The 26,940-nt window shown below is 34.5% G+C and overlaps 3 protein-coding genes and 1 long non-coding RNA gene across 7 annotated transcripts in view; 1 reads left to right on the forward strand and 3 right to left on the reverse strand.

Moving 5' to 3' along the window:
* LOC100750065 (calcitonin gene-related peptide type 1 receptor-like) overlaps positions 1-26,940 on the forward strand; it is a 134,194-nt gene that overhangs the window by 68,419 nt on the left and 38,835 nt on the right. Inside the window, 1 exon segment of the mRNA XM_033324696.1 lies at positions 12,692-12,802. Coding sequence (XP_033180587.1) covers positions 12,692-12,802 — 111 coding nt within the window.
* Positions 1,365-12,311, reverse strand: LOC112214045. Of its 2 annotated transcripts, none has more exons than XR_002947966.2 (3): positions 11,778-12,311; positions 1,630-1,740; positions 1,365-1,548 (listed from the first exon to the last, which is right to left on the reverse strand). It is a non-coding gene; the product is annotated as an uncharacterized LOC112214045 (long non-coding RNA). The 2 variants fall into 2 exon arrangements; XR_002947967.2 differs by lacking the exon at positions 11,778-12,311 and adding an exon at positions 1,865-2,218.
* LOC117152539 lies at positions 15,219-22,625 on the reverse strand. Of its 2 annotated transcripts, none has more exons than XM_033324693.1 (2): positions 22,027-22,625; positions 15,219-19,577 (listed from the first exon to the last, which is right to left on the reverse strand). In XM_033324693.1, exon 2 carries the CDS (start codon positions 19,550-19,552, stop codon positions 15,848-15,850), a length of 3,705 nt encoding a protein of 1,234 aa, XP_033180584.1. In that variant the 5' UTR covers positions 19,553-19,577; positions 22,027-22,625; the 3' UTR covers positions 15,219-15,847. The 2 variants fall into 2 exon arrangements, with proteins under 2 accessions (XP_033180584.1, XP_033180585.1); XM_033324694.1 differs by lacking the exon at positions 22,027-22,625 and adding an exon at positions 20,284-20,307.
* LOC105682053 (esterase FE4) overlaps positions 23,020-26,940 on the reverse strand; it is a 35,846-nt gene continuing 31,925 nt past the window's right edge. For both annotated transcript variants that reach the window (XM_024372299.2, XM_012393801.3), the window contains exons 6-8: positions 26,082-26,408; positions 24,444-24,588; positions 23,020-23,348 (exon numbers count right to left, since the gene is read on the reverse strand). In XM_024372299.2, the coding sequence (XP_024228067.1) occupies positions 23,186-23,348; positions 24,444-24,588; positions 26,082-26,408 (635 nt within the window). In that variant the 3' untranslated portion in view covers positions 23,020-23,185. The remainder of the gene's footprint in view (positions 23,349-24,443; positions 24,589-26,081; positions 26,409-26,940) is intronic.

Raw genomic sequence — 26,940 nt, forward strand, 5'->3', positions numbered from 1 at the left:
AGTAGCTTGGAATTCTTTTAGATTTTTCTAAAGCCCGAAACAATAAGAAATCAGGTCAAGGACGGGAAACTCATAACATCGACCGCGTTAGTAAAAATCTATATTGCCGACGGAGGGTTTGAAAAAAAGGAGAAACGAGAAAGAGCGAATTTTTATATCAACAACGACTCCAACAACGTTCAGAGAAATCTCTCATGGAGTTAGGTGGTGGAGTGCGTAAATAAATACAAGCGACGACGAGTATACGCGTCAAACGCACCGTAACAAAGTTCTTGTTTGACGTGTATGCTCGTCAAACGATGTTTACTTGTTAAACATTTCTCTTCCATAAACAAAATAAAACAACGAATTACAAGAACGATGAGAAAAACATAAAAATTTTACACGATCTTAACAAAAACCTTGCTGACCGTAACTCCAAAGTTTTTCCGGTAATTACAATTGTTTACTGCAAATGAGATTCGTTAGTTCGCAAAAATATCGTAAGTAGTATAATTTTCAACCGTGTGATAATCTTGCAAATTACGGTAGATAATTCTATACTTCTTTGACTAAGTATGAATCTATAAACCGTTTTTTTTTCAAAACCGATTTTTCGAAAAAAATAAGCTTTGAAAAAAAAAAATTAATTTTGACAAAAGTTGTAGATTCTCAACTTCGCAGACGTTTTGTGCTCTTACAGTTGCAGCCACCGAGCTGCTGTCGAGACGAATATTTAAATATGTTTAAATAATGATCAAAGTGAAACAAGTGTCCAAGGACACGCCACCTTTTTGCTTACGTTTTTCAATTTATTTGGAATAAACGGACTAGAAGAGAATCTAACAATAGCCAGCAGCAGGACAGATACTTCTACTATGAGAAGCATCGGGAAAAATTAGAAAATCACGTTTCGTATCAAACATAAAAGGGAACAAATTTCGGCAAACATAAACAGCGACGATAATGGTACTCAATGTCGGAGGTTGCTTGCCGCTCGGTGTAACAAAATCGCTTGAATATCATCGTTGCCGAGTATTGTACAATAAAAGCACAAAACATCTCCAAAGTTGAAAATTTCCAATTTTTTTCAAGATTGATTTGCTCGAAAACTACGCCCTATAGAAACAAACTGAGAACAAACGTTCGCAGCTTCGTGTTCAGTTTCCAAAAGTTTACAAGAGTCATGTATTAAAGATCGTAAAATTGAAAAAAAAAAAAAAGGAAGAGGAATCAAAATTTGTTGAACAGAGTAATCAATAGCAAAACTGTTGCTGCCAGAGCGTTCTTTCCTCCTCCCTCCTCCTTCGGAGAAGAAACATATTTTTCACTGCAAAGTATGTAGAAATATTCTTCTTCTTTTCTTCGTCGCTTTCCTCTAAATTTTTCAAATCTTTCGCAACTGTTCTTCTTCTCTTAGCCTTTGGTTTGTCTCTACTGGTTGATTTTCTCTGTTTTAGCTTGCTTTGGCGCTCGTTCTGCTTTCTCTTTTTTTAATTTTCGTTTGATGGGCGATCCGTTTAACACGTCCGAGTGTTCCCTTCTTTTCGATGCTCTTTTGGTTTCTATCTGGGTAATATTCGCTGTATCTTTCAGCGAAACAATTTTATCTCGTTCATTTTTGACCGAAACAGAATTATATGGACTTACTGTCTATCATAATGTCTCGTACAAGCTGGCTGTTGGATTTATTTAAACTTCCAGCGACTGCTGAATCGAAAGGCATCCAAAATCACCTTTCCAAAGCTTTGTCACTTTTTACTGAAAGTAAAATAGTCGTTCTTTTTCAATGTCATTTTCTAAAATTTGCGCAATATCGAATTTACATTTTTTTCGTAAATATCTCGATTCTACAAAGAAACAAAAAAAAAAAGCTATTTCCAACCTTGAATATCTCGCAACACGATTTTGGCGGTTACGCCAGTGTTGCAGATAGAATTTCTAGAATGTTTTCAATCGTTTCTTTATTACAGAAAATTATGTAGCCGTTTTGTCATAATTATCGGATAATTTATCGTACCAGTTACAATTTTTGTTCGCTCGTATTAGCAAGTAAGAATAAACTATGAATCATAACATGGAACATTGTAGTCGGCAACCTTGTGCTGTAATTACTGTCAATTATATGTATTATGAATTATACTATGCAAATATATTGCTGTTTTTATCAGGCAAGTTATCGCTTAAAGTCAAAGAAATATTTATCATCTTGAATAACGCGAAGGTTTTAAAATATTGGCTTGGCAACTAAGTAATTGCGGATTTTGTCGATACCACCTAATGACAAAATCCGCAATCGTTTAGTTGCCAGCCCAATAGTATCGTGATAACTGTACAAAATATCATACGCAAATAGCAATAGAGTGTGGTGGCGATCGTAGTACAACCGAACAGGATTTGATTCTACGTGAAAAAATAAGTCGAAGACGTGGAATAACATTTTTTCATGTGACGTTTCGTTTCTGAGAAAATCGAGTTCGAAAATTCGTGGGTACAGCGAAGTGTCGGTTATCCGTGTCCCGTTTTCCGAATTTTTAATGTGGTAAGTACGAAAGCGTAAAAGATAGTTAGGTATCATGAAAACAATTAATCTGCCTTTCAACCGATCAAGTAGTTAATTAAACTTAAAAACATGTACGACGTTACATGGTCAAAATGCGTTGTATAATTTTATTATACAATTTTTAAACGTTAAACCTTTTACGCACGATATATTTAAAAATTTATTTTTCTCGAAAATGAAGCGTTTTACGGAAAAATTGTATTCTACGTGCTTCACTTCTATTCAAATGCAGTTTAAAGCCCGCTCGATTATTTACTCTTCTTCAGTCTCCACTTACCAAGCTAAAGTATACTCGTCAAATGTCGAAAGTCGATTTCCTTGAGAACGAACTGTATATTAATGTTAATATACGAACTACCTGGTATATAAATACGATTATATAACTGCAATAACACAGCGTGTTTTATAAGCTGAAAGAAAAATATTTTTGAATATGGCAGGTGGCCTTTATGATAATTATCTGGCAGTGACGAAGTTATGTTTTGGTTAATAAACGAAAAAAAAACCTTTACTAATCTGTGATTAAAAACTGTGTACTATATGAGACGACGAAATTTGCCGAATTGCATTGTTAATCAATTTGTAAAAAGGATGATATTAAAACGATGGATGTATAGTTTAGTGTAATTACTATAAAGTGTTGTGGTTTAAAAAGTTTATCGCAACCACGATACATATTGAGTCGCTACATCGTGCTAAACACATGGTGCACGTGGTAAATATTATGTTAAACTTCGTGCACACTGATGTCTGGCGAAATTTTGTTGCACTAAATAGAAGTACAGGGGCATTGATAAATATATTTCACGGTGTAACAATACAAAAATTTAGAGGAAACAAAGTATGCCAGTATGTGGCCATTAATACATAGGGAGATACGGGATTTTGTGTGTTTTTATAGAATAAACCCGGGAGCACGATAAAAACAGAAAGAATAATACGAAAAGAATAATGGAAACGGAATAAGTAAGGAAAAATAGGAAGTTAAATTTACAACTTTGTTATCAATACGAATATTATCATAAGAAGAATAACATTGACTATATTATACAATACGTTACTATTTACAAATACACACAAATACTACAATACGTTATTATTTAAAGATAATTTACATAATTATGTAATAAATGCGTACGTACACATTTCGTACATTGGCTGTTGTTAATTATCATTAATTAATCTTGAAGTGAAACGACAATAACAACAACATAGGACACGACACGACATAATATAAACATGAACATGAACACGAACATAGATATGAACAATAAATGGTAAGAAATAATAAATCTATTATATTTAACGAATATAAATTACGGATGAAATAAAAGATTGAAATTGCTACACGTAAATATTATACAGGGTGCGGCCAAAAGTTATGCGCGAACGAGATGATATTTACAGAAGATGAGAATAAGATTTTTTTTTTGAAAGGATTAATTACTATAGTTATATATTCAGTTCGAAAGAATTAGTACTATTAGTTACTATATTACTATTTTCTTGAAAATAAAGCCTCAAGCGGAAATATTGTATTCTACGTTTTTTACTTATTTTCGCTTTGTTATCTGCAATAACGTCGTATTATTTATAAATACGTTTACAAATAGATGATTAGTCCAGTTTAAGTATACTTAATAAATTTTCACATTTGAATTTTCCGGGAACTGAGCTTCGTACGAACAAATTTTATTCTATATCCTTTTTTTATCTTGTAGATAACTTTCGATAGCACCCTGTATAATCGGCTATTCTAGATTTTACAGGTCGACGATAATAATGCGCTATAAATCAAAATTATCAACATACAGTTTCCTTCTGTTTCGCGAATCAATTAAAGCTTATCGAACGTTGCTTCGTAAATACCAATCGAAATACAATGTTATCTCGTAGGTCGAAAGTTAATGATATTGTTAACTTTCCACGTTGTTAAAAAATATTTTCCTAACCTTCGCTGTTTCCATTCCTATCTCTAGTTTCTTATTATTTATATGTATTTTGTAATTTTCTGTTGTCGTCCTATATCAATGATAAAAATTCCATTTTTTCCCCCTTCTTTCCTCTGTCCGACTATTATTCGTTTCTATATACTATTCTGTTTACAATACAATGTGTTTTGTTGTTCCATAGTACAGAATGATTGGTTCAAGGACGAACATAAATTCACCTGCCTGTTATTCGTGTAAATGTGTAGCAAATAGAGGATTTGGCTCAATCGCAAATTCACCGGAGCAATTTAATTACTTCTGTATAATAAACTCGATCAGTGATCGGTGATTGAATATAATTGACGTGTATTTAGTTAACGTTTAAAATAAATTTAATCACTGTTTGTTTTTAAAATAATTGGCTAATTAAACTAGATATTTGTCGTTTATTACATCGATATTATCGTTACACTTGCTGAATAATTAATTATACTGGTTGGTAACTGGTGGTACTAGCGGAAAGGGGGTGATTCTACGCGAAAAAAGAAGTCGAAAATATAGAATAAAAATTTTTCGTTCGAGGCTTTGTTTTCGAGAAAATCGACTTTAAATTTTGGCTCTGTACGCGTGCACTTTATCGCGTCTCGTTATAACGAATCTCTCTGTACATCGTTGTCTCGATGGAAAAATTAAAAAAAAAAATTTTTATTCTATATTTTCGACTTCTTTTCTCGCGTAGAATCATCCCCTTTCCGTCTGTACCACCAGTTACTAACCATCCTGTATATTAATAATAATATGCGATATTAATAACGCCTTTTATTTAATTCAAACATAGTTTAAAGTACAAAGTACTTAAGATCGTTAAAATAGAAATAATTGAAGACTGACGTTATCATATAGAATATGATCTACATAGATATATGATATAGAAAGATACTCTTGTTAACTTCGTGTCGTTTTAGGCCTTAAATCTTCTTAACCAACGAATAAATCATCGCATGATTTGATCGTACGTGAAATTACTTCCGAACTAATCCCTTCTGTTACGGATCACGTTGAACGGCGGGAGACAAAAAACGCAATAAAAGGAACTATTGGCGAATTACGAAATTCTGTTCGGGCAATAATTCTTCAAACTCGTGAGAGTCAATGTCGTCGAAGAGATTTATCGTTGCAACGATGGGACGTTTCCACTTACACGAGGGACCATCGTTCGAAATTCACCCAGATTTTCGTCTTCTCGCTTTATTGAAATATCGTTAACGCGTTGACACTTCCTTCTTTCTCATGCACATCGTGAAATTGTATTTTAGTGAAAATTACGTAGCTGTATATTTCCATGAATATAATCGAAGAAACGAGCAGATAAAAATATCCCCCTCCAAATCTAGTAACCGACTATCTCTCTTCGAATATTTTTGCATATTATGCGCGTTCTATTTGTTTTTGTACATTTAAGGTCCCCGAGAATGCATAAAAGCTCGCGAGCCTTTTATAATCAGAATCGAGAGCCCTTAAATGAAAGATAAAGAGAACAAGTATAGAACTTTCCCCGTTTCTTTGTTCTGACGCCTAATTAGATAATCTTGATGAATAATACGGTTAAATTTAACGAATCTCGGTTTCGTTACCGGCGTACTAAAATATTAAGTAAAACGGACTAGATAAATATTGATTTTCTTAACAAACCTGCGTTACGACGTTTCATCCTCCCTCTCTTTAACGAACGCTTTAAACTTATTTAAATAATGTTTCGACTCGAATCTCCAACCAAACGATATGTTATCTTGAAATGACAATTTGTGCATTGCTAGTGCGACGAATTATTTCTATAACTTTTATTAATTTCGATATTTTATTAATTCGTTAATAACGAACAGTAAACGAATACACGAGAATTGGACTTGGTTCCAGCTATCTGTCGTTAATAATTTAAAGAGTTGTACGTATTTCTGTTCAAGGTGAAGCAAGTATTCGTCACGGTACGTGTCAGTGACGGAATTTATTGTACAATTTTTTTTATACGAGAAAGAACCAACGAAAAAGGTCGGTACTATAAATCAATCGAGTTCCATCGATCAGCGCGGCTTAAAATTCATTTGAAAATATATTTTTTAACACACTGCGCGTTCGAATAGAAAATGAAAAATATAGCGGGAAAATTACGAATTCTGCGAGAAATCGGAATATCGGAATATTTAATTAAAACATGAAAAATTACACTCATATTAAATTCCAAACACTTTAGTCGTCTTTTGCATCCACGAACATGTTAAAAATTCGTTTTACACTGTTTCGATCCTTTCCTTTTCAACCCCGCGTCGGTGAAAAATCGTGGCACGTTAAATCCACGTGTCATAAGGAAACACGGTCCCCAAAGACTGGCTCTCTATTTTTATTTTCTTTAACGCGGAAACTATGTCACATGGCGAGAGGTAATCGGCTTCCTAGTCACGTTAATTACGAGTTTCGACCGGCAATTTCTCGAGGAAAATGCAACCATGTGCACGATGTAAGTTGCGAGTGGAATAGGTGACGTTCACATTAATCAAGAATACGTGCCGCTGTACATTATATCGTTCTGGCCAGCGTGTTACGTTGTTCTTCGCTCGAAAGCATGTCCACCGTTCGGAGTTAACGACTTGTTACACAGTCGAAAGATGAATAGGCCATTTTGCTTTTCCTTTGAATTTCACGCAGCTTATCAACCTACAATATACTTGCGTGTTGCGACTGTTTGAATTTCGAGCAAATGCAGTTCCTATATTTGTTGAAAACCAATAATTGCTCTACTTTGATACGGTTCGAACGGTTAGAGAGGGAGGCTATACTTTTCCTTCTCTCGCTATTCATGGTCAAAAAGTTGGACGACATCATAGATTACCGTATATGATCTGGAATATTTGAAATAAATATCTCATTTGTAATATATTCTCTAGTTGGCAGGATATTTAAACAAAAATATATACTTTCCATCCTTCAGAAGTATTAGATCGTTGAAAAAGTTTCTTTCGTTTTATAAAGTGATAATAGATGAACAAGGATTTCTGTTTTATATTATTTTACTGAATTAGGTATGATCCATTTCGTTCTATTTTTCTATTATTATGTTCGTGCGTAATTCGATAAACTAATATAAAACAAAAAGCATTGTGCGTCTATTATTTCCTTATGAAACGAAAGAACCTTTTCGGACAACCTGATACTTTAGTCCGTGTTGCATGATGTATTTCGTACCGAATTTACTTTTTAGTATTAAGTAATTGAATTACTTGTGCGTAGAATGCATAGAATGACGTGTTTGCTGCCAAATTCACGTAGAATTACAAAATATTCTATAACATGGGATATTTCAAATAAATCGATTTTTACACTTTCTACTTTCTCTGCCAATTTCTTGCAGCTAAAATATAACTTCGTTCCTCGATGTTTATCTATTCATAATTATCCACTTTTACTTCCGTCCATTCTATATAAAGAGATAGACTATTCTATCCTATATAAACAAGTTTTACATTAAATTATCGTCTAGAGGAAAATATTCGTTGTTTTGCGAGATAATGCGTTTTGTTTAGTGTTCTATGACTCGAACGATAATAGACATTTTCCGTCGAAGAGATAATAATGAGTTACTTTTATGCTATTCTGCTTCGTCAGATTGCTACTCGTTTTATCGGAATATAAAATACATGCAGTTCCTTTGTAGAGATTATATTTAATAATAATATATCAAATAATCAATATTGATTCATTTCTTATTATTTTAAATTGGGCTATATGATACGAAAACGGTAAATACGTTATAAGAGATTGACGAATTAGCCACTTCTCGATTTATTTATTTCTATGGTCGTCTTATGACAGAGTATTATACCCTCTGAAAGAGATTAAATTTGTTCAAGCTCGAGGAAAAACAGCTCTTCTCTGTTTCTCTTTCATACAACGAACACAGGAAAGAAGCTATCGTTCAGAGGATCTGATTGAGTGTAGTAAAAAAAAAGAAAAATTATTATTTCCGTTTATTTCGAAGTTAGATCTCAGCTCGCGCTCAGCTTGTTCGACCTATTAAACGCGATGGCTCGTTAATTTCCAATCGATTCTGATTATGTACATGTAATCGTTTTTCAAGGTTTTCACTAGCTTTCCATTAAAAGCTCCCTTTCTTCTTTCGAATTTAATTGCCTTATTATAAGTTCAAGCAGCTCGAGGTTACTTTCGCGATACTATATGACAAAGGAAAAAATAAAATCTTATCCTGCGACAAATTTGCATTATTCATAGATTAGGCTGTTTTCCATTTCGTTACGTATAAACTAAAGTACGATAGTCGATAAATAGTGTATTTTACTGCAGTTATTTTTACTGCTTTAGTTGTTGAAACGCGCACAAGATATTAGTAAACGGTATTTGCTCGTTCTATATATAATAGTAAGGTATGTTCGTACTTCTAACTTCGATTATATGATTATAAAGCAGAATTTACGATTATTTTCTAAGCTGTGTTTATAATAATATTCGTAGATTAGCCCTCAAAGATATCGATGCAAACACAGTGCATCGTTAGATGCATTTTTTTAGATGTTCTAGTAAAAATGTTTAATCGTTCAATGCGACACTTTTTATTTCAAAGTGTCTTCTATTTATCGGTTATATTCAAAATGCCCTAACTGTCAATTTTCATACAGTTTTTACAATCGTAAGAAGTTCAAGCGCTTCGGTCATCAATGATCACAGTGTGGCAGGTCACATATGACCAACGTGGCAATCAGAGTGTTAAACATTAACGTTTATCGTTTTCGATCCAAATACGTAATATCTTGTTTAAATTGCACGGTATTATACAGCGGAGATCTCCAAAGCGAATATTATTCGTTTTGCTACGTTTCGCCGTCATGATGACTATCCTTGCAAATGGCCAGACATTTTGTCGGACAAACGATCACTGACGATCGTAATTTATGTACGCGCTAACGTCGATTGACGTTCAAGCTCGTTAATCGTTTAACGTTCTTCGATCATTAGTATCACGTTCGATCATTAATAGCACGTTCGATCATTAATAGCACGTTCGATCACACGTTACGATATTGGATTTAATTAAACAGCGAGATATTTTAGCAGGTTGTGAATCGAGAGCAAAATTTTCCGGCGTAATTCTGCACTTTAGAGTCATTGTCCGATATGAACAATACGAACAACCTGATAAGTTGAGAGGAAAACTTGATCGATCTCGCGCCGTTTCTATTCACGTTCGATTTGTATCAAAAGTTTGTAAACTATCTATTGTTTTTAGTTGACGACTTAGATACAAAGCGAACGAGCAAATCGACGTTGAAGCTAGAAGATTGAAGAAATATCGATTTGCATGAAATTTTGCGCGCGATATTTGTTGTTACTGGAGTATTGAAATGCTCTGAAATAAAATGACACCATCCATGATCGCCGGCGAAATAAATATAAATCGTGATTGAATAAATTTCCAATTCCATTTGTAGACGTAAATAACCATTGCGCTTTTAATTCTCTTCGCGATACGTTAGCTAGAATTAACGTTTAGCCGTTTTATTGAATTCGTTAAATTTTCTATTTCTTTGTACATTTGCTGTGATCGAGGCCGATACGGATGGTCGATAGGATTTCAAACGTTGGTTATTTTTCCACGATTCTCTGAGAAATTGCAAATAAAGCTACGTAAGTATATACAGGATGGTTGGTAACTGGTGGTACAAGCGGAAAGGGGGTGAGTCTACGCGAAAAAAGAAGTCGAAAATATAGAATAAAAATTTTTCGTTCGAGGCTTCGTTTTCGAGAAAATCGACTTTGAATTTTCGCTCGGTACGCACTTTATCGCGTCTCGTTATAACGGATCTCACTGTAGATCGTTGTCTCTATTGACGTTATTTTTAAAATTTTTAAAATTTTTAAATTTTTAAATTTTTAAATTTTTAAATTTTTAAATTTTTAAATTTTTAAATTTTTAAATTTTCAAATTTTTAAATTTTCAAATTTTTAAATTTTCAAATTTTTAAATTTTCAAATTTTTAAATTTTCAAATTTTTAAATTTTCAAATTTTTAAATTTTCAAATTTTTAAATTTTCAAATTTTTAAATTTTCAAATTTTTAAATTTTCAAATTTTTAAATTTTCAAATTTTTAAATTTTCAAATTTTTAAATTTTCAAATTTTTAAATTTTCAAATTTTTAAATTTTCAAATTTTTAAATTTTCAAATTTTTAAATTTTCAAATTTTTAAATTTTCAAATTTTTAAATTTTCAAATTTTTAAATTTTCAAATTTTTAAATTTTCAAATTTTTAAATTTTCAAATTTTTAAATTTTCAAATTTTTAAATTTTCAAATTTTTAAATTTTCAAATTTTTAAATTTTCAAATTTTTAAATTTTCAAATTTTTAAATTTTCAAATTTTTAAATTTTCAAATTTTTAAATTTTTAAATTTTTGAATTTTTAAATTTTTATTCTATATTTGCGACTTCTTTTTTCGCGTAGAATCACCCCCTTTCCGCTTGTACCACCAGTTACCAACCACCCTGTATAAATGTTTTATTAATGAATAACGCAATGCATTTGTAAAAACGGTATTCACGAATAAATTGTCGCGAATCACGTGATTATTTACTCGTCGCATTTCTAAATATAATACTTTCAACGATACGTTTCGAAGATCCTCTTTATTCATACTTACACGCGTGTGCCAACTTAAACCGGAAATAGAAGAGGAACAGGGGGATAAAAGTAAAAATACGAAACTCAATTACTGATCTAGATTTGTTTGAATATTGTATTTTACTGGTCGACGTTTTGTCTTGCGAATTTCCTCGTTAGGATATGGAAATTTTCGTCGAACGAAGGAAAGAAGGAAAGAGAATAGAAGATGGGCAAGGGAAAAGAAAAACGAAAAGGAGAAAAGGGAGGAGAAGTAGAAGAAAGCAGAGACAAGGAACATTTTAAAAGGGACGCGTTATCCTACGTATTATTATCAATCGCAAACATATAATAAATTAAACTGAACAACAAATTTTTTAAGGCTAATTTAAATTAATTTAAGTCGTTGGAAAATTCGCAACGAAATATACGTAAACTGAATCTCAAACGCTGTTCGCCGCTACATACCATTACATTTTCACATCACGTATTCTACATACGCGTATTATACGCGTATCAATTTCCCCTGATATTGCCTGATATGACGTAGAAGCTATCAAACGTGAAATGCACATGTTCCAACGACTAGCAGAGATTCTTGAAATTCACCTACGTCTCTTCACGTGCTGAATACGTACCTTTCGAGCCACTTTTCATCGTGTCCGGAATCCCGTAAAAAGATTCGTTCAATTTATTTCATGAAACGGCGTTTATTACGACAAGAATTAGGTTCACTTCTGTTACGTGATCCGAGAGTATCTGAGGTGATTTCCAAAGCGTCTGGATATCGCTGTTTCAATTAACTGCGGATAGTATTCCGTCGGGGAATGAAAAAGAAGAAGATACTACGTAATAGCTGTTATCCACAACATTTGCATTCGCTCGAAACGAAATTGAGAAACACGATTGTACATGCCAGAAGAAGAGTTCTAAATATAGAGATTCTCTTCATTTCCCTCCTTGTTTTTCCCTCTTTTCTCATCTCTGTTTACGGTATGCCATTATATGAAGAGAGCTTGAGACAAAAGTAGCCGGCTGCGAGTTAACGATAGATGCTGTTTAAATTGTTTTGGCCAAATAACAAAGCTTATGATTTTAACGGAGTTATTACGAGATCCGATGTAATATAACGCGTTGTTTTCTTGCGAATGCTCCGAGAAACCTATTGGGTTGCTTTCCTTTGGATTATTCTGTCGGATTATTTTAGATTTTAAATAAGACAGAAAGTATTACGAAGAGTATACATCAAAGTTATGAACGCCTTGTAATTAAATTATTGCATATTCATAAAGATTTAACTAAAAGCCATCGATCTGTTTATTTTTTATTTATTTATTTTTAAGTCTTATTTATTGTCTGAAATTCAGTTGCCTGAAATTGTTATCGATATAAATCGAAAGAACAAAATGCTTCCCTCGTTTAAATATTAAGACGAGTTTGACACATTCTCTAGCTACGGATAGTGGAGATAAAAATGCGAAAAGATCGTTTCATTTAACCGAAACAGGATAAATAGTATACTTCATAGAGAAATGCTTTTTATATCTTTCAGAGCCATACTGTCGGATGACATTTGACGGATGGTCCTGCTGGCCAAATACTCCAGCAGGAACGACTGCATACGCCCAGTGTCCAAATTTCATCACTGGTTTCGACGCCTCGCGTAAGTTCTTTTTTTACATCACCAGTTTCACTGTACAATCGCATTTTTTCCACGAAATACCGTGTACAAAGGAATTCGGTTAGAAACGCGAAAAAAGACCTACAAACAACAAAAGCGAAATGTTCCAAAAACACGTATACTCTATTGTTATACCAATTTCGGAGAAAGAAGAGAAGAAAGAAATCTCAGTTGGATGAGTAAATGCGTATTTATACATATACAGGGTGGTTGGTAACTGGTGGTACATGCGGAAAGGGGGTGATTCTACGTGAAAAAAGAAGTCGAAAATATAGAATAACAATTTTTTTTTTTTTTTTAATTTTTCCATCGAGACAACGATCTACAGTGAGATCCGTTATAACGAGACGCGATAAAGTGCACGCGTACCGAGCGAGAATTCAAAGTCGATTTTCTCGAAAACGAAGCCTCGAACGAAAAATTTTTATTCTATGTTTTCGACTTCTTTTTTCGCGTAGAATCACCCCCTTCCCGCTTGTACCATCAGTTACCAACCACCCTGTATTTTTATGTATGTTGGTCTTCTCAAACTTCGCATTCGATGCTTTCCTCGGTAGAAATATTTCCTCCGTCGTGTGCTACGGTTAGATTTTCTCTTAGATTTTTTGGTTTTTGAAGTAAATGGAAAAATTTCAGGAAGAAGATGCGCTGTGTTTCAGGTATCCTTTTCAGTTCGATCATTATTTAAACATATAAGTGTTTTCGTCTCAATAGCAACTCGATAGCTGCTATTGGCAGAAAACATCTCCAAAATTGAAAATATGCAATCTTTTCGAAATTCGTTTTTCTCGAAAATTGGGCTCTAGAAAGAAAAAAACGATTTGCGCATTTGTACTTGGTCCACTAAAATCCAGAAGATTGTAAAATTAAATAGTTGTAATTCCTGTTGAACAATGTTATCTGTCGTATTTTCAACACTAAGTGGGCCTCGTTTTGTGATGATTGCACCATGTCTAAAAAGCTTCAGGTAGTTACGGACAGTAAGTGGTACCTTGTTAAAGTCATGTGAAAGTTTTATATTTCCATGATCATTTATATAATTCGTTATTTTATTTATTTGATTTATCTCTTTTTTTAAGTAGAAAATCTAAAGGGAAATGTCTAAACAATAACGCGTGATTACTTCCTGTAGTTTGGTTTTCATTGAAATTGTATTTCAAGCGTTCGTATTTCTCCCATTTTCTCTTACTCTCGAGTGGATTGTCCTATCGGAATGAAATCTTTCGCATCTTGTAGAAGTAATACACCGATTGGTCCCAGTTGCAAAATTTGTTCGATTTGTTCTATTGTTATCGCGAGGAATTTGTCGTCCTGCAATTTCGTTTACGGGTGTTCGGTGATTGTTCTGCAACTGTTGGACCGATAACGAGATAATTCCTTTCTCAGTGTATAGGGTAGGTCCTCTCGTTGGCAGTTTATCGCACAAAGACCTCGTAATCTGCATTTCTATAAGCGCTCCTTTGTCGGTTGATTGAGAATTGTGGTTTATCGAAAATGTTGTTTGGTGCAAAATCCGATACGGCTAGGTCGTCTAAACTTTTCACACGACCAAGTGCGACGTAGATTCGGTGCTTTGCAAAATTCTTTTTATATAAATACTAAATCAGTTATATACAGGGTGGTTGGTAACTGGTGGTACAGGCGGAAAGGGGGTGATTCTACGCGAAAAAAGAGAGCGAAAATATAGAATAAAAATTTTTCGTTCGAGGCTTTGTTTTCGAAAAAATCGACTTTGAATTTTCGCTCGGTACGCGTGCACGTCTCGTTATAACGGATCTCACTGTATGATAGATAATTGTCTCGATTGACGTTATTTTTTTAATTTTTAAAATTTTTAAATTTTTAAATTTTTATTCTATATTTTCGACTTCTTTCTTCGCGTAGAATCACCCCTTTTCCAACCACCCTGTATATAAATACTAACCATCACTATTCAAAGTATAATATGTGTAGCAGCTTACGGCTAGTTTATTCGCGTGCGAGGTTGCACAGCCGATGAGATATTGCAATTATTTACAAAGCGGACGACCTCACCGATTCCAATGCCTTTGAAATATATTGTCAGGTACAACATACCGAACAACTTTTCTCTATGTATGTTATCGTCGCTCGGCTTCAGTTTCCGAGAAAGTTTCTGATTCGACGACACGTATGATTTTAATAATCGAATAAAAGCTTTCTTTGATATTATGACGCAAATGTTTTCAATTTCGAGCAACGATATTATTATAACATAAAGCTTAATACGAATTGTATCTATCTCACTATTCAATACCTTAACGTATTCGCAGTAACGTCATCGGTCGCCTCACAGCGAGTAATATCGTTTTTTTGGAAGAATTGTTTACGGTCTACGTGGAAATGGTGGAAAATAGAAATGGGAAATGAAAAACTTAAATCGTTATCATATTAACTGTTGTTATTACGTTAATTACATAAATTTATTACAGAGTCTTGAATTCTTTTTATTTATAACATCTTGTAAATCTGTAAATTTCAGGCTACATAACACGATAAAATTCCTATATAAATACGGTAGAATTTCAATAAAAAAGAAAGACTACACCACGCATTGGTGCAATACTTTATTACATGGCTCGTATGCGTACTATGACATCGAATGCATAATTAAATGCACGTAACGTTCCGAGACTCGTATCACAATGGTATTTTCTTAAATAGTATCTTTGAGCGTCTTCGCGTGCTTAACATTTCTATATGTACAATATAAAAAATACATCTGACAAACAAATAAATCTCGCGAGCTTTACACGAGCTTTCACAGTCTAACGATCTATCTAATCGCTGAAATTGCGTCGTATCGTCCTCTAACTCGTATCGACAAGCATAAAAATCCATCGTTCGATCAACTACCCAATAACCATTTATCGCGAAAATCACAATCGTTCGTCCATTGTGTGTCTTTCGTTCTACTCCATCGAATAAAATGTAAAATACGAACAGCAATTGCACACGCGATTAGTAACTGGCAACCAACGATCAATACCGAACCATTGACCATCCTTTTCAGATCGAACTCGATAAATCTATGTTAAAGTTGTTCAAATTTCTTTTATTAATAATTTCACAGACCATGGCCCTGACCGCCGGAAGCTTACTTTGCATTAACTTTATTAAGATCCCATCGCGTCTGATAGTCATTTCCTGATGCTCGTTCGATCCCTGATACTCGTTACAGGTATCGATATCTTCGAAATCTGTTACTTCGTTCAATCCCTGATACTCGTTTATATTAATGGAGTACATCATTTGCACTGCCATTAGCATAGATGGGACGCTGTTGATTTCTACCAATCCCTCGATTATCCCTAAATCGATCTCAATTTTATTGTAATACTCGAACGAATTCGATAGCGGCATATTTTGTAAAATATCAGTCATGAAAAATACAAAATGCGGCGAGAATATCTTAACCAAATCACACAACTTTTGGCCCACATTTAATCCGTATTGCACTGGCGTGATCGAAGTAAGTTGCGCCCTCAAAAATGTTAATTGCAAGTACGATGTGGGGTCCATCAGAGGATGAAGAGTGGATATAAACATCGACAATATTTCATCGACTAACCGTATCTTATTTTCCGAACACGAGACCGTGTGCATGACGGTATCTACGAACCTACGAAGAGAAATGTTCGTTGATAAAAGATGGACATTTCTGGCATTAGGTAGGCTGTAACTACGCGTGATGGCCTCCCTAAGCAAACTGGAGAAGATCTCCAATCGACCGTCGAATTTTTTCCCCTCCGGGAGCAACACAACTCTAACCACAAACTCGTTTAAACTTTTGGAGATAAACAGATTTTGGTGGAAGAGATATCTTTGAATGAGGAATTTGATGAAATTTTCGGCTAGAAGATTGCAAATACCTACGTCTATGGAGCTCAACATCGTACTCGTATACTGCGCAACCTTATCGCTAGAGAGACCAAGCCTCTCAAGCGTGTCGATCATATTTAAGGATTGTTTAATAAAATCGACCACGTAATGGTCGGGAAGCGATTTGATCATTATAAGTACCACGAGGCAGACTTTTTCATCTCGCAGTGTGAGCGAGGAGATTATATGAGAGAACAATAGCCACGTAGGGATTTCTGGTTCTTCCTGGAACAATTGTGCGATTATGAAGAATATTACTTCACGGATAGACTGATTCTTTTCGATCTTCCATTGCGTTTGGAAGAAGTTAAGTAAATGATTACGGGATGCCACGATACGCATCAATTTCATCCCGTGTTTCCGAACGGTTGATTTCTGACTGGATAACATTCTAGCAAAAGGTATCACATCCATTACATTCGTTCTTCTACAAACGTTTACCAAAGCAGTTAGGGCCAGTGGTAGGTAGTCCCCTTGGCACAATCTATTCAACATTGTCAGAGGCACCGGTGGATTTGCGAGTCTGATGCCATATACAAGGTGTCGAATGAAATGGTAATTAGTTTTTGCACCTGTTTGATGAATATTCAGCGTCTTGCTCGTTGGGATCAACGGTTCTATGATCTTTGAGAACGTTTCTCCGTAAACGAGAATGCTTAAGATATCTAAACAGACCTCTTCCTTTTTTTCAGTCAGATCTTGAAGACACTGTTCTGCGAATTTAATTGGAATCTCCTTGTACCAACGTATAGCCTTAATGAAGAGTTTCGTGTGCCTTTCCTTCCAGTTATCCTTGCAAGCGTTTAGATATTCCTTCCAATGATCCAGAATTTCTTGCGGGTTTCTCTTCAAAAGTTTTAAAGCCCCGCTTATTTCTATTTCACCTATCTTTCTGGTTCTTGGCCAAAAACGCTCGTATAGATCCATTTCGTATTTTATGAACATATCCTGAAGATTTACAACTGCATAAACGTCATTCTGTTTGATCGTAGATATAATTTCCTCTATCGCTTCCAGCAACCATGGATAGTTTTTGACCGCCATGCGTTCTATACGAGAAGCTTTGTTCACGTGGACCTCGTTATAATAATAAATCGAAGAACAGAGATCGGAAAGGATTTCAGCTCTGTCTTGCTTCCAGGGAATCTGGTCTGAATTATATTTTTGTGAAACGATGTTTAGGCAATCCTCCAGACACATTCTCTCGTAGTTGTGATACTTCTGAAGAATATTCCAGTGGCCTCTGCATTTCGTAATCTTTAAATCTATCAGCATATCAATTAACTCATGAAACGGTTGATTCTGATTTATTTTATAGTGAATGGCAGCTTCTATCATCTTCACGCCGACGTCATTCAAGAACAACAAGTCCTTTTTCACATGAGCACGTACTATCATGTCAATTAATATCGTCCAACAATCCTCACCCATTTGAGGAAGATCATAGAGTTTCAACAAAGTCTTGAACACCTCGTATAGGAACCAAGGTTGCTCATTACAGTGCCTGTCCTTCAAATACGTCAAGACTTTTATCAGTGCCAGATCATCGTTGTTTATCTTGCAAGAATGGATCATTCTACAAGCTAGACGCATTCTATGTTCCATTTGTGAGGTTTTACGAATTTCATTTCTGAACAGTGTTAACGAATCTTCAATAGCTAAAAAACACTCCCACATAACTGTATTTTCGCTTTTCTTGTAGTTTTCAATTTCAGCGTGCAATTTGATCTTCGCCTGATTGATTCGATCCCTGGGATGCAATATTTCCAATAAATTAGCAGTTACCTTCTTCGAATCGTCCAAAATACAGCTATTATATACTTGCTGATAAGTTCTCAAGAAAAGCTCCCTCTTTCTATCCTGTCGATAGTACTTCAAATAATTCAACATGTTATCAGTGTCAAAGTCTTTGATATTATCTGGTAATAGTTTTGGAAATATAATTTCCATGTAGTTGTCGTCGATACTCTTCAAAGGAATCATCGTAATGTACAACTTGGCGTTTCGCTCCAGGTATTCTTTGCCATTCTTCAGGAACGCTTCGACGCTCTTGTTGCTCAGAAGTATTTTTGGTGGATCTTTCTCGTGCATTTCGCATAGTTCTGCAAACGACTCTATTCGTGTCTTGACCAATCCCACCAGAATGTCAGTAAAATCATGGATATTCACCGAAGGAAGTTTTCTCGCACAGGAGTAGTTTGTCGGCTTGCTCAGTCGAAGATAGCGCACGACGAGGTCTGGATTCTTGCGGAAGAACAGTTTAACCATGTTTCGTCTTAGTACCATCCTCTTTTCTAGAATAGTGTTATATACAAAAGTGTCACTGCATGCTAATAGCAAAGGTAAGGCGTGCTCTAGACCGTAAAACGAGTCTATTGATAAGAAGAATTTTTCAGCGAGGGTAGAGTTCCTGGGTCCTAAGTGCAAGGCCAAAGCTTTGATGATCCGCGTTCTAGTGTTCAAAGAAACGTATGGAAATAAATTTTCGAAAAAATATTCAGTATTAGTGATACTTTCGTTGGTACCATTGAAGAAGTTGCTGACTTTCAAAGCTTTGTTCACGATCAATTTGTCTTCCGATTTTAGAGCTTCTGCTATAGCCTCGTAAGTGCTCTGATTCTTGGGATCTTTCTTGTTTAACATTATGGCTGCCTGAATTTGTACCAGAGGTATAAGAGGTTTTGGGATTTTCTCATACTCGACTACATCTTCCAGATTGTCGGACACGGATAGCTGTTGCTTCACGAAGTCCGCTATCCATTTGAGCTTCTCACCAGGGGTGTCGCCGGGAATTGATTGAATAGCATCCAAATAAGGGGTCTGCGTAGCCATCTTGGTCCGGGCTGAGTCCTAGATGCTATTGAGAATAACGTTTATTATTATCATAAAAACGAGTAGTTATATGAAAAATGGGAATAATGGGTAAAAAGACATTCCTTCTTTTTCGTTTGAGAAACAAATGGATTTTCTTGTGGAAATTAACCGCTTGTTTCGTAGTATTGAATCACACTTGTGCCAAGGATCGTAGTTTGCGAAAAATTCTATTACAACTAACGATAAGTTTGAATTGTAATTTCAACTTCAATTCTTTACAATTTAAAGTGAGGACTATTCAATATAAATTATCTGATCAAGGTAGGCTATCGCTACTATACAGTATTTCATTGTATTAATTAAACCAAAAGTGAAAGAATTTTATAAATTGATAAATTGATGTGTTATTCCTGAAACTTTTACTCAAACATAGCCTTCCTTTAGAATCAGATTATAAACTTTTTGTTTCTTTTGAAGATCTCACGTGTTCTTTCGCATGTTTTGCCTTCTTTCGTGAAAAGTCAATACTTAGATCTCTATCATAAATTGATAGAATGTTAATGACTAAATTTTTACGTACGTAGAGGAACCTATTGGCTTTGGAATCCTGATGAATAACGAGGATCTATGCGTCAATCGCATATTTTCTCCTTAACAATTAGCGACATTTATGACTTTTAAATAGCTAACAGCAATGTTTTGTAAATGTACGACAATTATCCTATTTCCTTTCCTATGATTAAACTTACGCAACAAACGTTCTGTATTTTTACTCATTAACCCCTTCCCGTGCCATTTAGTTCGACGAAACAGGTCAGACTGATGTTCGTAAACAGGAACTAACATCCAGTCACGATCGTAACGGGTAAAAAAACAGTCCGCGAGTTCGGTTTGGTCCAAGTATCTGGTCGCGAGTCAGACTCGCGATATTCATGTTTGGGCCAAAATCTTCATCGCGAGTCTGACTCGCTAAAGTACGGGAAGGGGTTAATAAGGTAAATGGACTCTCTTGCAACTGATCAAGGATAAGGAAATAAAAGAATCACTACTTTTCATCTCCTTATAGTCCCTATTCTTCTTCCTTTCTGTAACAACTTTGTGATAGAAGGATGATCGTAAAGAAATCTATAAAACATTCCATCTGCTTCTAGAAGATTTAATCGTATTTCAGGGTAAATGTGAATATTCATTTTCAGCATAGAAAAAGCCTCTTCTTTTGCTGCTTTTAGTCGACAGTTGAGTGGAAATTGATTTAAGTTTATTCGATGTGCACGCTTTCAACGAGAAATAACATGTTTTATTCAGAATTGATTAAGATCTCGTTTACTACATACATAGAGTAGATACTTCCTCTATAAGAATAATCACGTCACGCTAATACATGTACGTTGAATGACTCATGCAAGGTGTTGTGATTTGTTTGTTCTATTGATAAAAGTTATTAGCCTTTAAAAAGCTATTACATATTGTTTCATCTGTTACTTTTACGCCAGGTAATCGATATTGATTAGCATACGAATGTCGTGGATTAATATGCGATACGTTTTCGATAATGTGATAATGCTTCTGGATAGTGAATAGTTTATTTTCTTTTTTAATTTATATTGTTAGGTTTTAGGAAGTTTTGTATTACGATTGATATGAATAAATGAGAGCAATGTAAAACTTTCGAGTTGTTTTTGATGCATGAAATTATAAATAGAAACAAATCTTTTGTCCTTTAAACGATAATAAAGCTTTTCCGAATTTTTTAAGTGGTAAATACGATACGAATATATATATTGTTATTTCTTTTGCTTAAACGAAAATATCTTGAAGTAAGTTGATCCGTTCTTATTTATGTGTGTAACGATTTAACGATATTATCCCCTATTTATTAGTAAAGCGATTTAAATTCTGTGAGAAACAAAAGGTGACGTCCTTGAACAAGAAGTTTAAAAATGTACTGAAGCAAAAGAAGAAAACTGACAAAAACGGAAAAACAAAATACAAGAAAAAGAAACCGTTTATCGCATATTAGATAAAATATTCACATGTAATGCTGCCCGTCAAAGGTTGTAAACGTTTTTCACACATATTTCTAGAGAATACAAGTATTTACGGAAATCTCGTATCCAGCTATAAGAAAGAAGGTTTATACAATATATTAACACTAACATGTTTACCATGCAAAAAATCCCGAATGATCTTGAGTTCTCCAAAATAAGGAAAATAATTTTATCTCTCGTAATCAAGCATTTCCAAGAAAAACAGTTTCTACGTGCTTATCGTTCAATCTCTCTCTCTCTATCTCTCTCCCTTCGGTTACCAATTCTGAAAAAAACAGTTGCAACTGCCCTGTTTACGGTCCACCCTATATAGGAAATATCTCGCGAAATTATTCTTAACGCTCCTGAAAGCCGTGGATGAGGTAATAATTGAATAATACGCGAAGACATTACGTATCGTCGTTTACATGGCTGATAACTAAACAACAAGATGTCTGTGTATACCTTTATCTATCTTGGCGATGATGACCGATGAAGGAAGCCGGTCTAAATTTTGTCGAGCGATTTTCCAGTACAATGATCTGCGGAACACTGAGAATTTACCCGTAAAGATGCGATTTCGGTTATTCACGCGGGCATTTTTAACTGTCCATAATTCCGGTGGTGCAGGTGCGATGAGAAGTTCGCGACAAAACAAGGAATCTCGCTACGAAACGAAGCCAGGTCAGCGTTGACTAATCTCAAACGTCACTCGCGTGTTTATACGGCGAACTTAGGTTAGGTTAGAACTGCGAGAACGAGCGAATTCGCACAGAGCGCCGATTCGTCGCATTAGGGCTGATCTTTAAGTGTATATTTTTATTCGGACGTATTTATTTGGTGATTCAGTTAGGTCTCGTTTAAGTTTTCGTGCAACTTTCGCGATAAAATTTGAAAGAATCGCACGATTGGCATAGTTGGAAGAATTTTGCGGCATGGATGATTCTGCGCATGCGCGGTTATATATATAAGCGTGCGCCGTGCTTCCAGAGTCTTATAAGTCCATGAGTACTTCTGGCAGCAAGCCGGCGATGAGCGTTCAAGCAACAGTCGACTTTGTGCTGTCAACGAGTAAACATTACGATTTATTATTGAATAGATGTTGAATAGAATTAGTATTTTGGAAAGTAGACAAATTTTGTACAGGTTGTCACATAATATGTGGCGGATATTAGTAGGATGAATTCTAGACATTAAAAACGATGAAAGAAGTTGGACTACAAAAATGTCGTTTTCAACCCCGTAAATATTCACCATATATTTTGTGACATTCTGTATAACTATTATAATTCTCTTCGTGGTTTAAAGTATTCGAATATTGTTCTAATAAAGGATAGTAGATATAGTAATTCATGCAGTAGTTAGTAATATTTATAGATTAAAGCATTTTCGTTTCATTAAATAATTAAAGTTATTTGAGGAATAATAATTCGGATAGTAAGGAAGAAAGTATTAACATAGTTCGTAAAAAAGTATTTTATTTTTGCATCAAAAATAATACACGTGCGAATATTTATGAATATAATAATGAATATAAAATATCTCAAATGTTGGTTTATCGACGAGATAGGCCTGCTATCTTAATGTTTGATCCTTTATAAATGTTAAATCATACGATCGAATGTTACAATTTGTTTTTGATTTTCTTCCAATCGAATCTCTGTCCCTCTTTACTGCAACTTTCCATTTTGAGCGTCTTGTTAATATTCATATAAATATACCTATCCCCTTGAATGACTGGTTGCCAAATCGTTGGAATCAACTCTGTGGTCTTTGGTGTTGGATTCCTTCAATGAGAACAAAAATTTCCTTTCTCAACTCTGCTGTATCGATTTTTGATAATGTCGTAACGAGTACGTATGCTAACGTTAGTTCCACGATATAGCACATTTTTAACAAACTTTAGAGCTATTTCACGTACACGGACATACATATTGCCGTTCCAGCACAATGACAATGTAACCGCAAGTTTGCAAATTTTGAAATAAATTCGTTACTAGATATAACTAAGATCTCTAATCTTTTCACTGTAAAAGCAGCTAAAAGTTTCATAATCTTCCGAACATTTCTGTCCACTAGATGGCAGTAACCTCGTTATTGAAATATTTGTGTTGACTACCGTATCTCATAGCAATAACGACGTAAGCGTTAGTTGCGTCGCAGACACGCTTAAAAGTAACTAAAAGGCGCAAACAACGTTGCTTATCGCGACACTACGAAACGTTTTCTCCATTATTTAGTTATAAATTTTAATGAATTTTTGGTTTTATTCTTCCCCTGACAAATCACTTTTTTGCAGTTGCATGGAACTCTACACTAAAATGACGATATGTGTAGCCCGATACAAGTACGAGATAACCGTCCGGAACTAAAACGTAGAAACATATCCATGCGAGAAGTATTCATTCAATTGCGTAGCCGTGCATTTATTATTTCCCTTTTTAATTAAGATATCTTTTTATTTCAAACACACGTTTCTCAACGATATTCAAGCTCGACGTTTCTTTTTTTATTTTTACATCCATGTATGACTAAAAAACGAAAAGAAAACATTGGCTTCGTCTCATTAATAACCCAAGAGGGAAGAACAAAGTTCCGATATTCTTATTTATATTTTCAATTTTTTTATTTCTTACTTTTATATCTCTGGCTACCCTATGACGATGGAAAAATTTAAATTACAGTATGCGATACGTTTATTATCATCGTGTAGTTTCCGCGCCAATTATTCGTTCGCAAAATTATCATCGCGGTAATTATACATTTCGGAAGAATCGCCAATGCTCCTATCGTTGTAGTATACATGAGTATTCGGCATCTGTATGCTTCTCCATGCGAGAGAAATATTGGACAATAAATTTGCAAGATAGGAAAACACGTACCCAGTTTTTGCGAAGTCTGTCCACATCTGAGTGAAGCACTCCATCATTCGGTACATCTCGCTTCCAACTTCGAATGGTTCCATGCCCATTGTTTTACTTAAATTCGCATAGAACAAGTACTGCAACTCTTCCGCGTGTGTCGCTCCTATAAATGACCAAAAAGAAAGTTACATTTCTCCAACTGCTCTGAACGACAGTCTAAAATCATGTTCTGAAACTTCTACAAGCAAAAAGTTCAAATTGATGGCTTGGTCGGTACGGCAGTCTGATTTCGACGACTCTTTACGGTTGACGTTATTAGGGGGCAACTGCTGAACATCGTTAAAGACTGAGGCGCACTGTTAAGCGTGTAACAACGTAAACAGACGTTCGTTCGCTTCAGCTTTGGTGGATACTCGAATCTTTGATCAAAGATTCCAAGCTTACACTTGAAAGACTTCGATCTCAACCATAGGAACTTGGGTACGTTAATGGTCGAAAGTTTTGAACGACCTTTCCAGTTGTATCTATTTACATTTACCGAATCTCTTGCTAATTTCGTTATCTGTTCGAAGTTGATACTGTTAATATTTCATTAGTGACGAAGATTACTAATGAAATATTAATAGCAATTTAACTATACTATTAATTGACTATTAAATTATTGAATTTCTATTTATCTTAATCTATTTTTTATTAATTATTAAATACTATTAATTAACTATAGTAATTTAATTTAGCTATTAATAGTTCATTAGTAATTTTCGTCACTTCGGTAAATTTTTGATTCGAGACATTTTCAACGTAGCGGAATTCTAAGCTGTCATTTGTCCAAATTCTTCGATTTTATGATTCACGTTACTATGGAATAGGATGCCTAATTTTTGGTAAAAAAATAGATTATGAAAATTGTTATGTAAATTTTGTGTGAGAACTGATTGCATTTCTTGTATTCTTTAACTTTGGAATACCTTATTTTCATGTTATATTCGTATTAGATTCGTCTCTTACTCTTGAATACGTAGAGAAATACAGTGAAGTGTATTTTGTAAGTTGGTAGATAATGTGTTTTACGTGTTATTTTCATATTTTATTTAAAATCTTTATTAGTAACGCGTTGAGAAAACGTTACTCCTTGTGTCGATCAAGATATTTGACACTCTAAAAAATCATAAACAACCAGAATCGAAATAAGCATTATCAGTTAACAAAAAAATATGCAAAAGGAGCATTAACAGACATTATCTATGCTTTTTACTACGATACACATTTTTTCTATGTTTCGCTATAGTCTATAACATCGCTACAATATCATCATGAAAAATATAAAATTACTCGATACTCGTTACAAATACAAATTTTTTCCATTAAATAGAAACAATTTTGGAAGAAACCACTTCACCGATGAATTTCTGAGAGTTTAACAAAAGCTCTATCGTATTTTTATAGCGGAAGAAAACATTTAAAAAACATAGAACGATCATTCGTCAAAATAAGAGTAAGCTATTTGGGTAAAGGAAATTATGTTTCTTTTTCCTATTTCTGCATCTTTTTTTTTTTCTTATAAGATACATACGACAGAACCTTCTTGGTCACACGATCGATAATAATCCGAGGATTTAAAAGCATATTAGAAATTGTAATTAAAATATGAAATACCTGGCAGAGTAATATTAAACGTCGCTTTCATTAGCGACTGTTCTGGTTCGTAAGTGAACTTGTAAAAATACGTAGGGTGGTTGTTCCTTTCCATCTGGATATTGACAACCTCGTGAATACCCTGAAGGAACATCACGTCGCTCAAATAATTTGAATATTTATCCGCCGTTTTCTCGCTAATTGTATCTTCGCCCAGATACAAGCGTTTCACTTCGTTCGAACTGATTCCTTCCCTGTTTAAGTAAATCTTCGTCTCCTCGGGGATTACCAGCTCAAAGTTCTCGTTCACCTCTCGGATAGATTCCGCGGAATTAGTTCCCCGAAATACTGAAAATATTTTTACACCGAGCTTTAACAATAAATTTACTTTCACCAAAAATCTTCCATCTTCTCTCGGATAATTACGATAATTGTCTTTCGTTTTAGTAGATTTCTAAGTTCGAGGATATTAAGCCGACGAATATTACGGTAATTTTGTGAAAATTTCGATTGGAAGTTAACAACCGTTAAGATCGCGGCTGTTATCGTTTCCCTTTGATTTCTAAAGATACGTTTTGTGGAAGTAAAACTTACTTCTCCAAGGTCTAGGGATTTACAGAAACGTTTGTATAGGAATTCTCTTTCGATTTGTACTGTGACTATCGTTTCTTTTAGGTCGAATTAATCCCCCAAGAAACTTCTCTGTGGATTTCTGGACTTAGAGAAATACAGGTTGTCCCAGACTTAAACGGCAGAACTGTGAGAGAATCTGATTCTACAGGGAAAGAGAAGAAAGAAACGTTACGTAAAGTTTGTTAACCCTTTGCACTCCGAATTTTGTTTCAATTTCGTTGCCAGTAGCTCCCAACGCTTTTAAGTG

Source organism: Bombus impatiens, unplaced genomic scaffold (genome assembly GCF_000188095.3).
Source record: "Bombus impatiens unplaced genomic scaffold, BIMP_2.2 scf_0060, whole genome shotgun sequence".
NCBI lineage: Eukaryota > Metazoa > Arthropoda > Insecta > Hymenoptera > Apidae > Bombus > Bombus impatiens.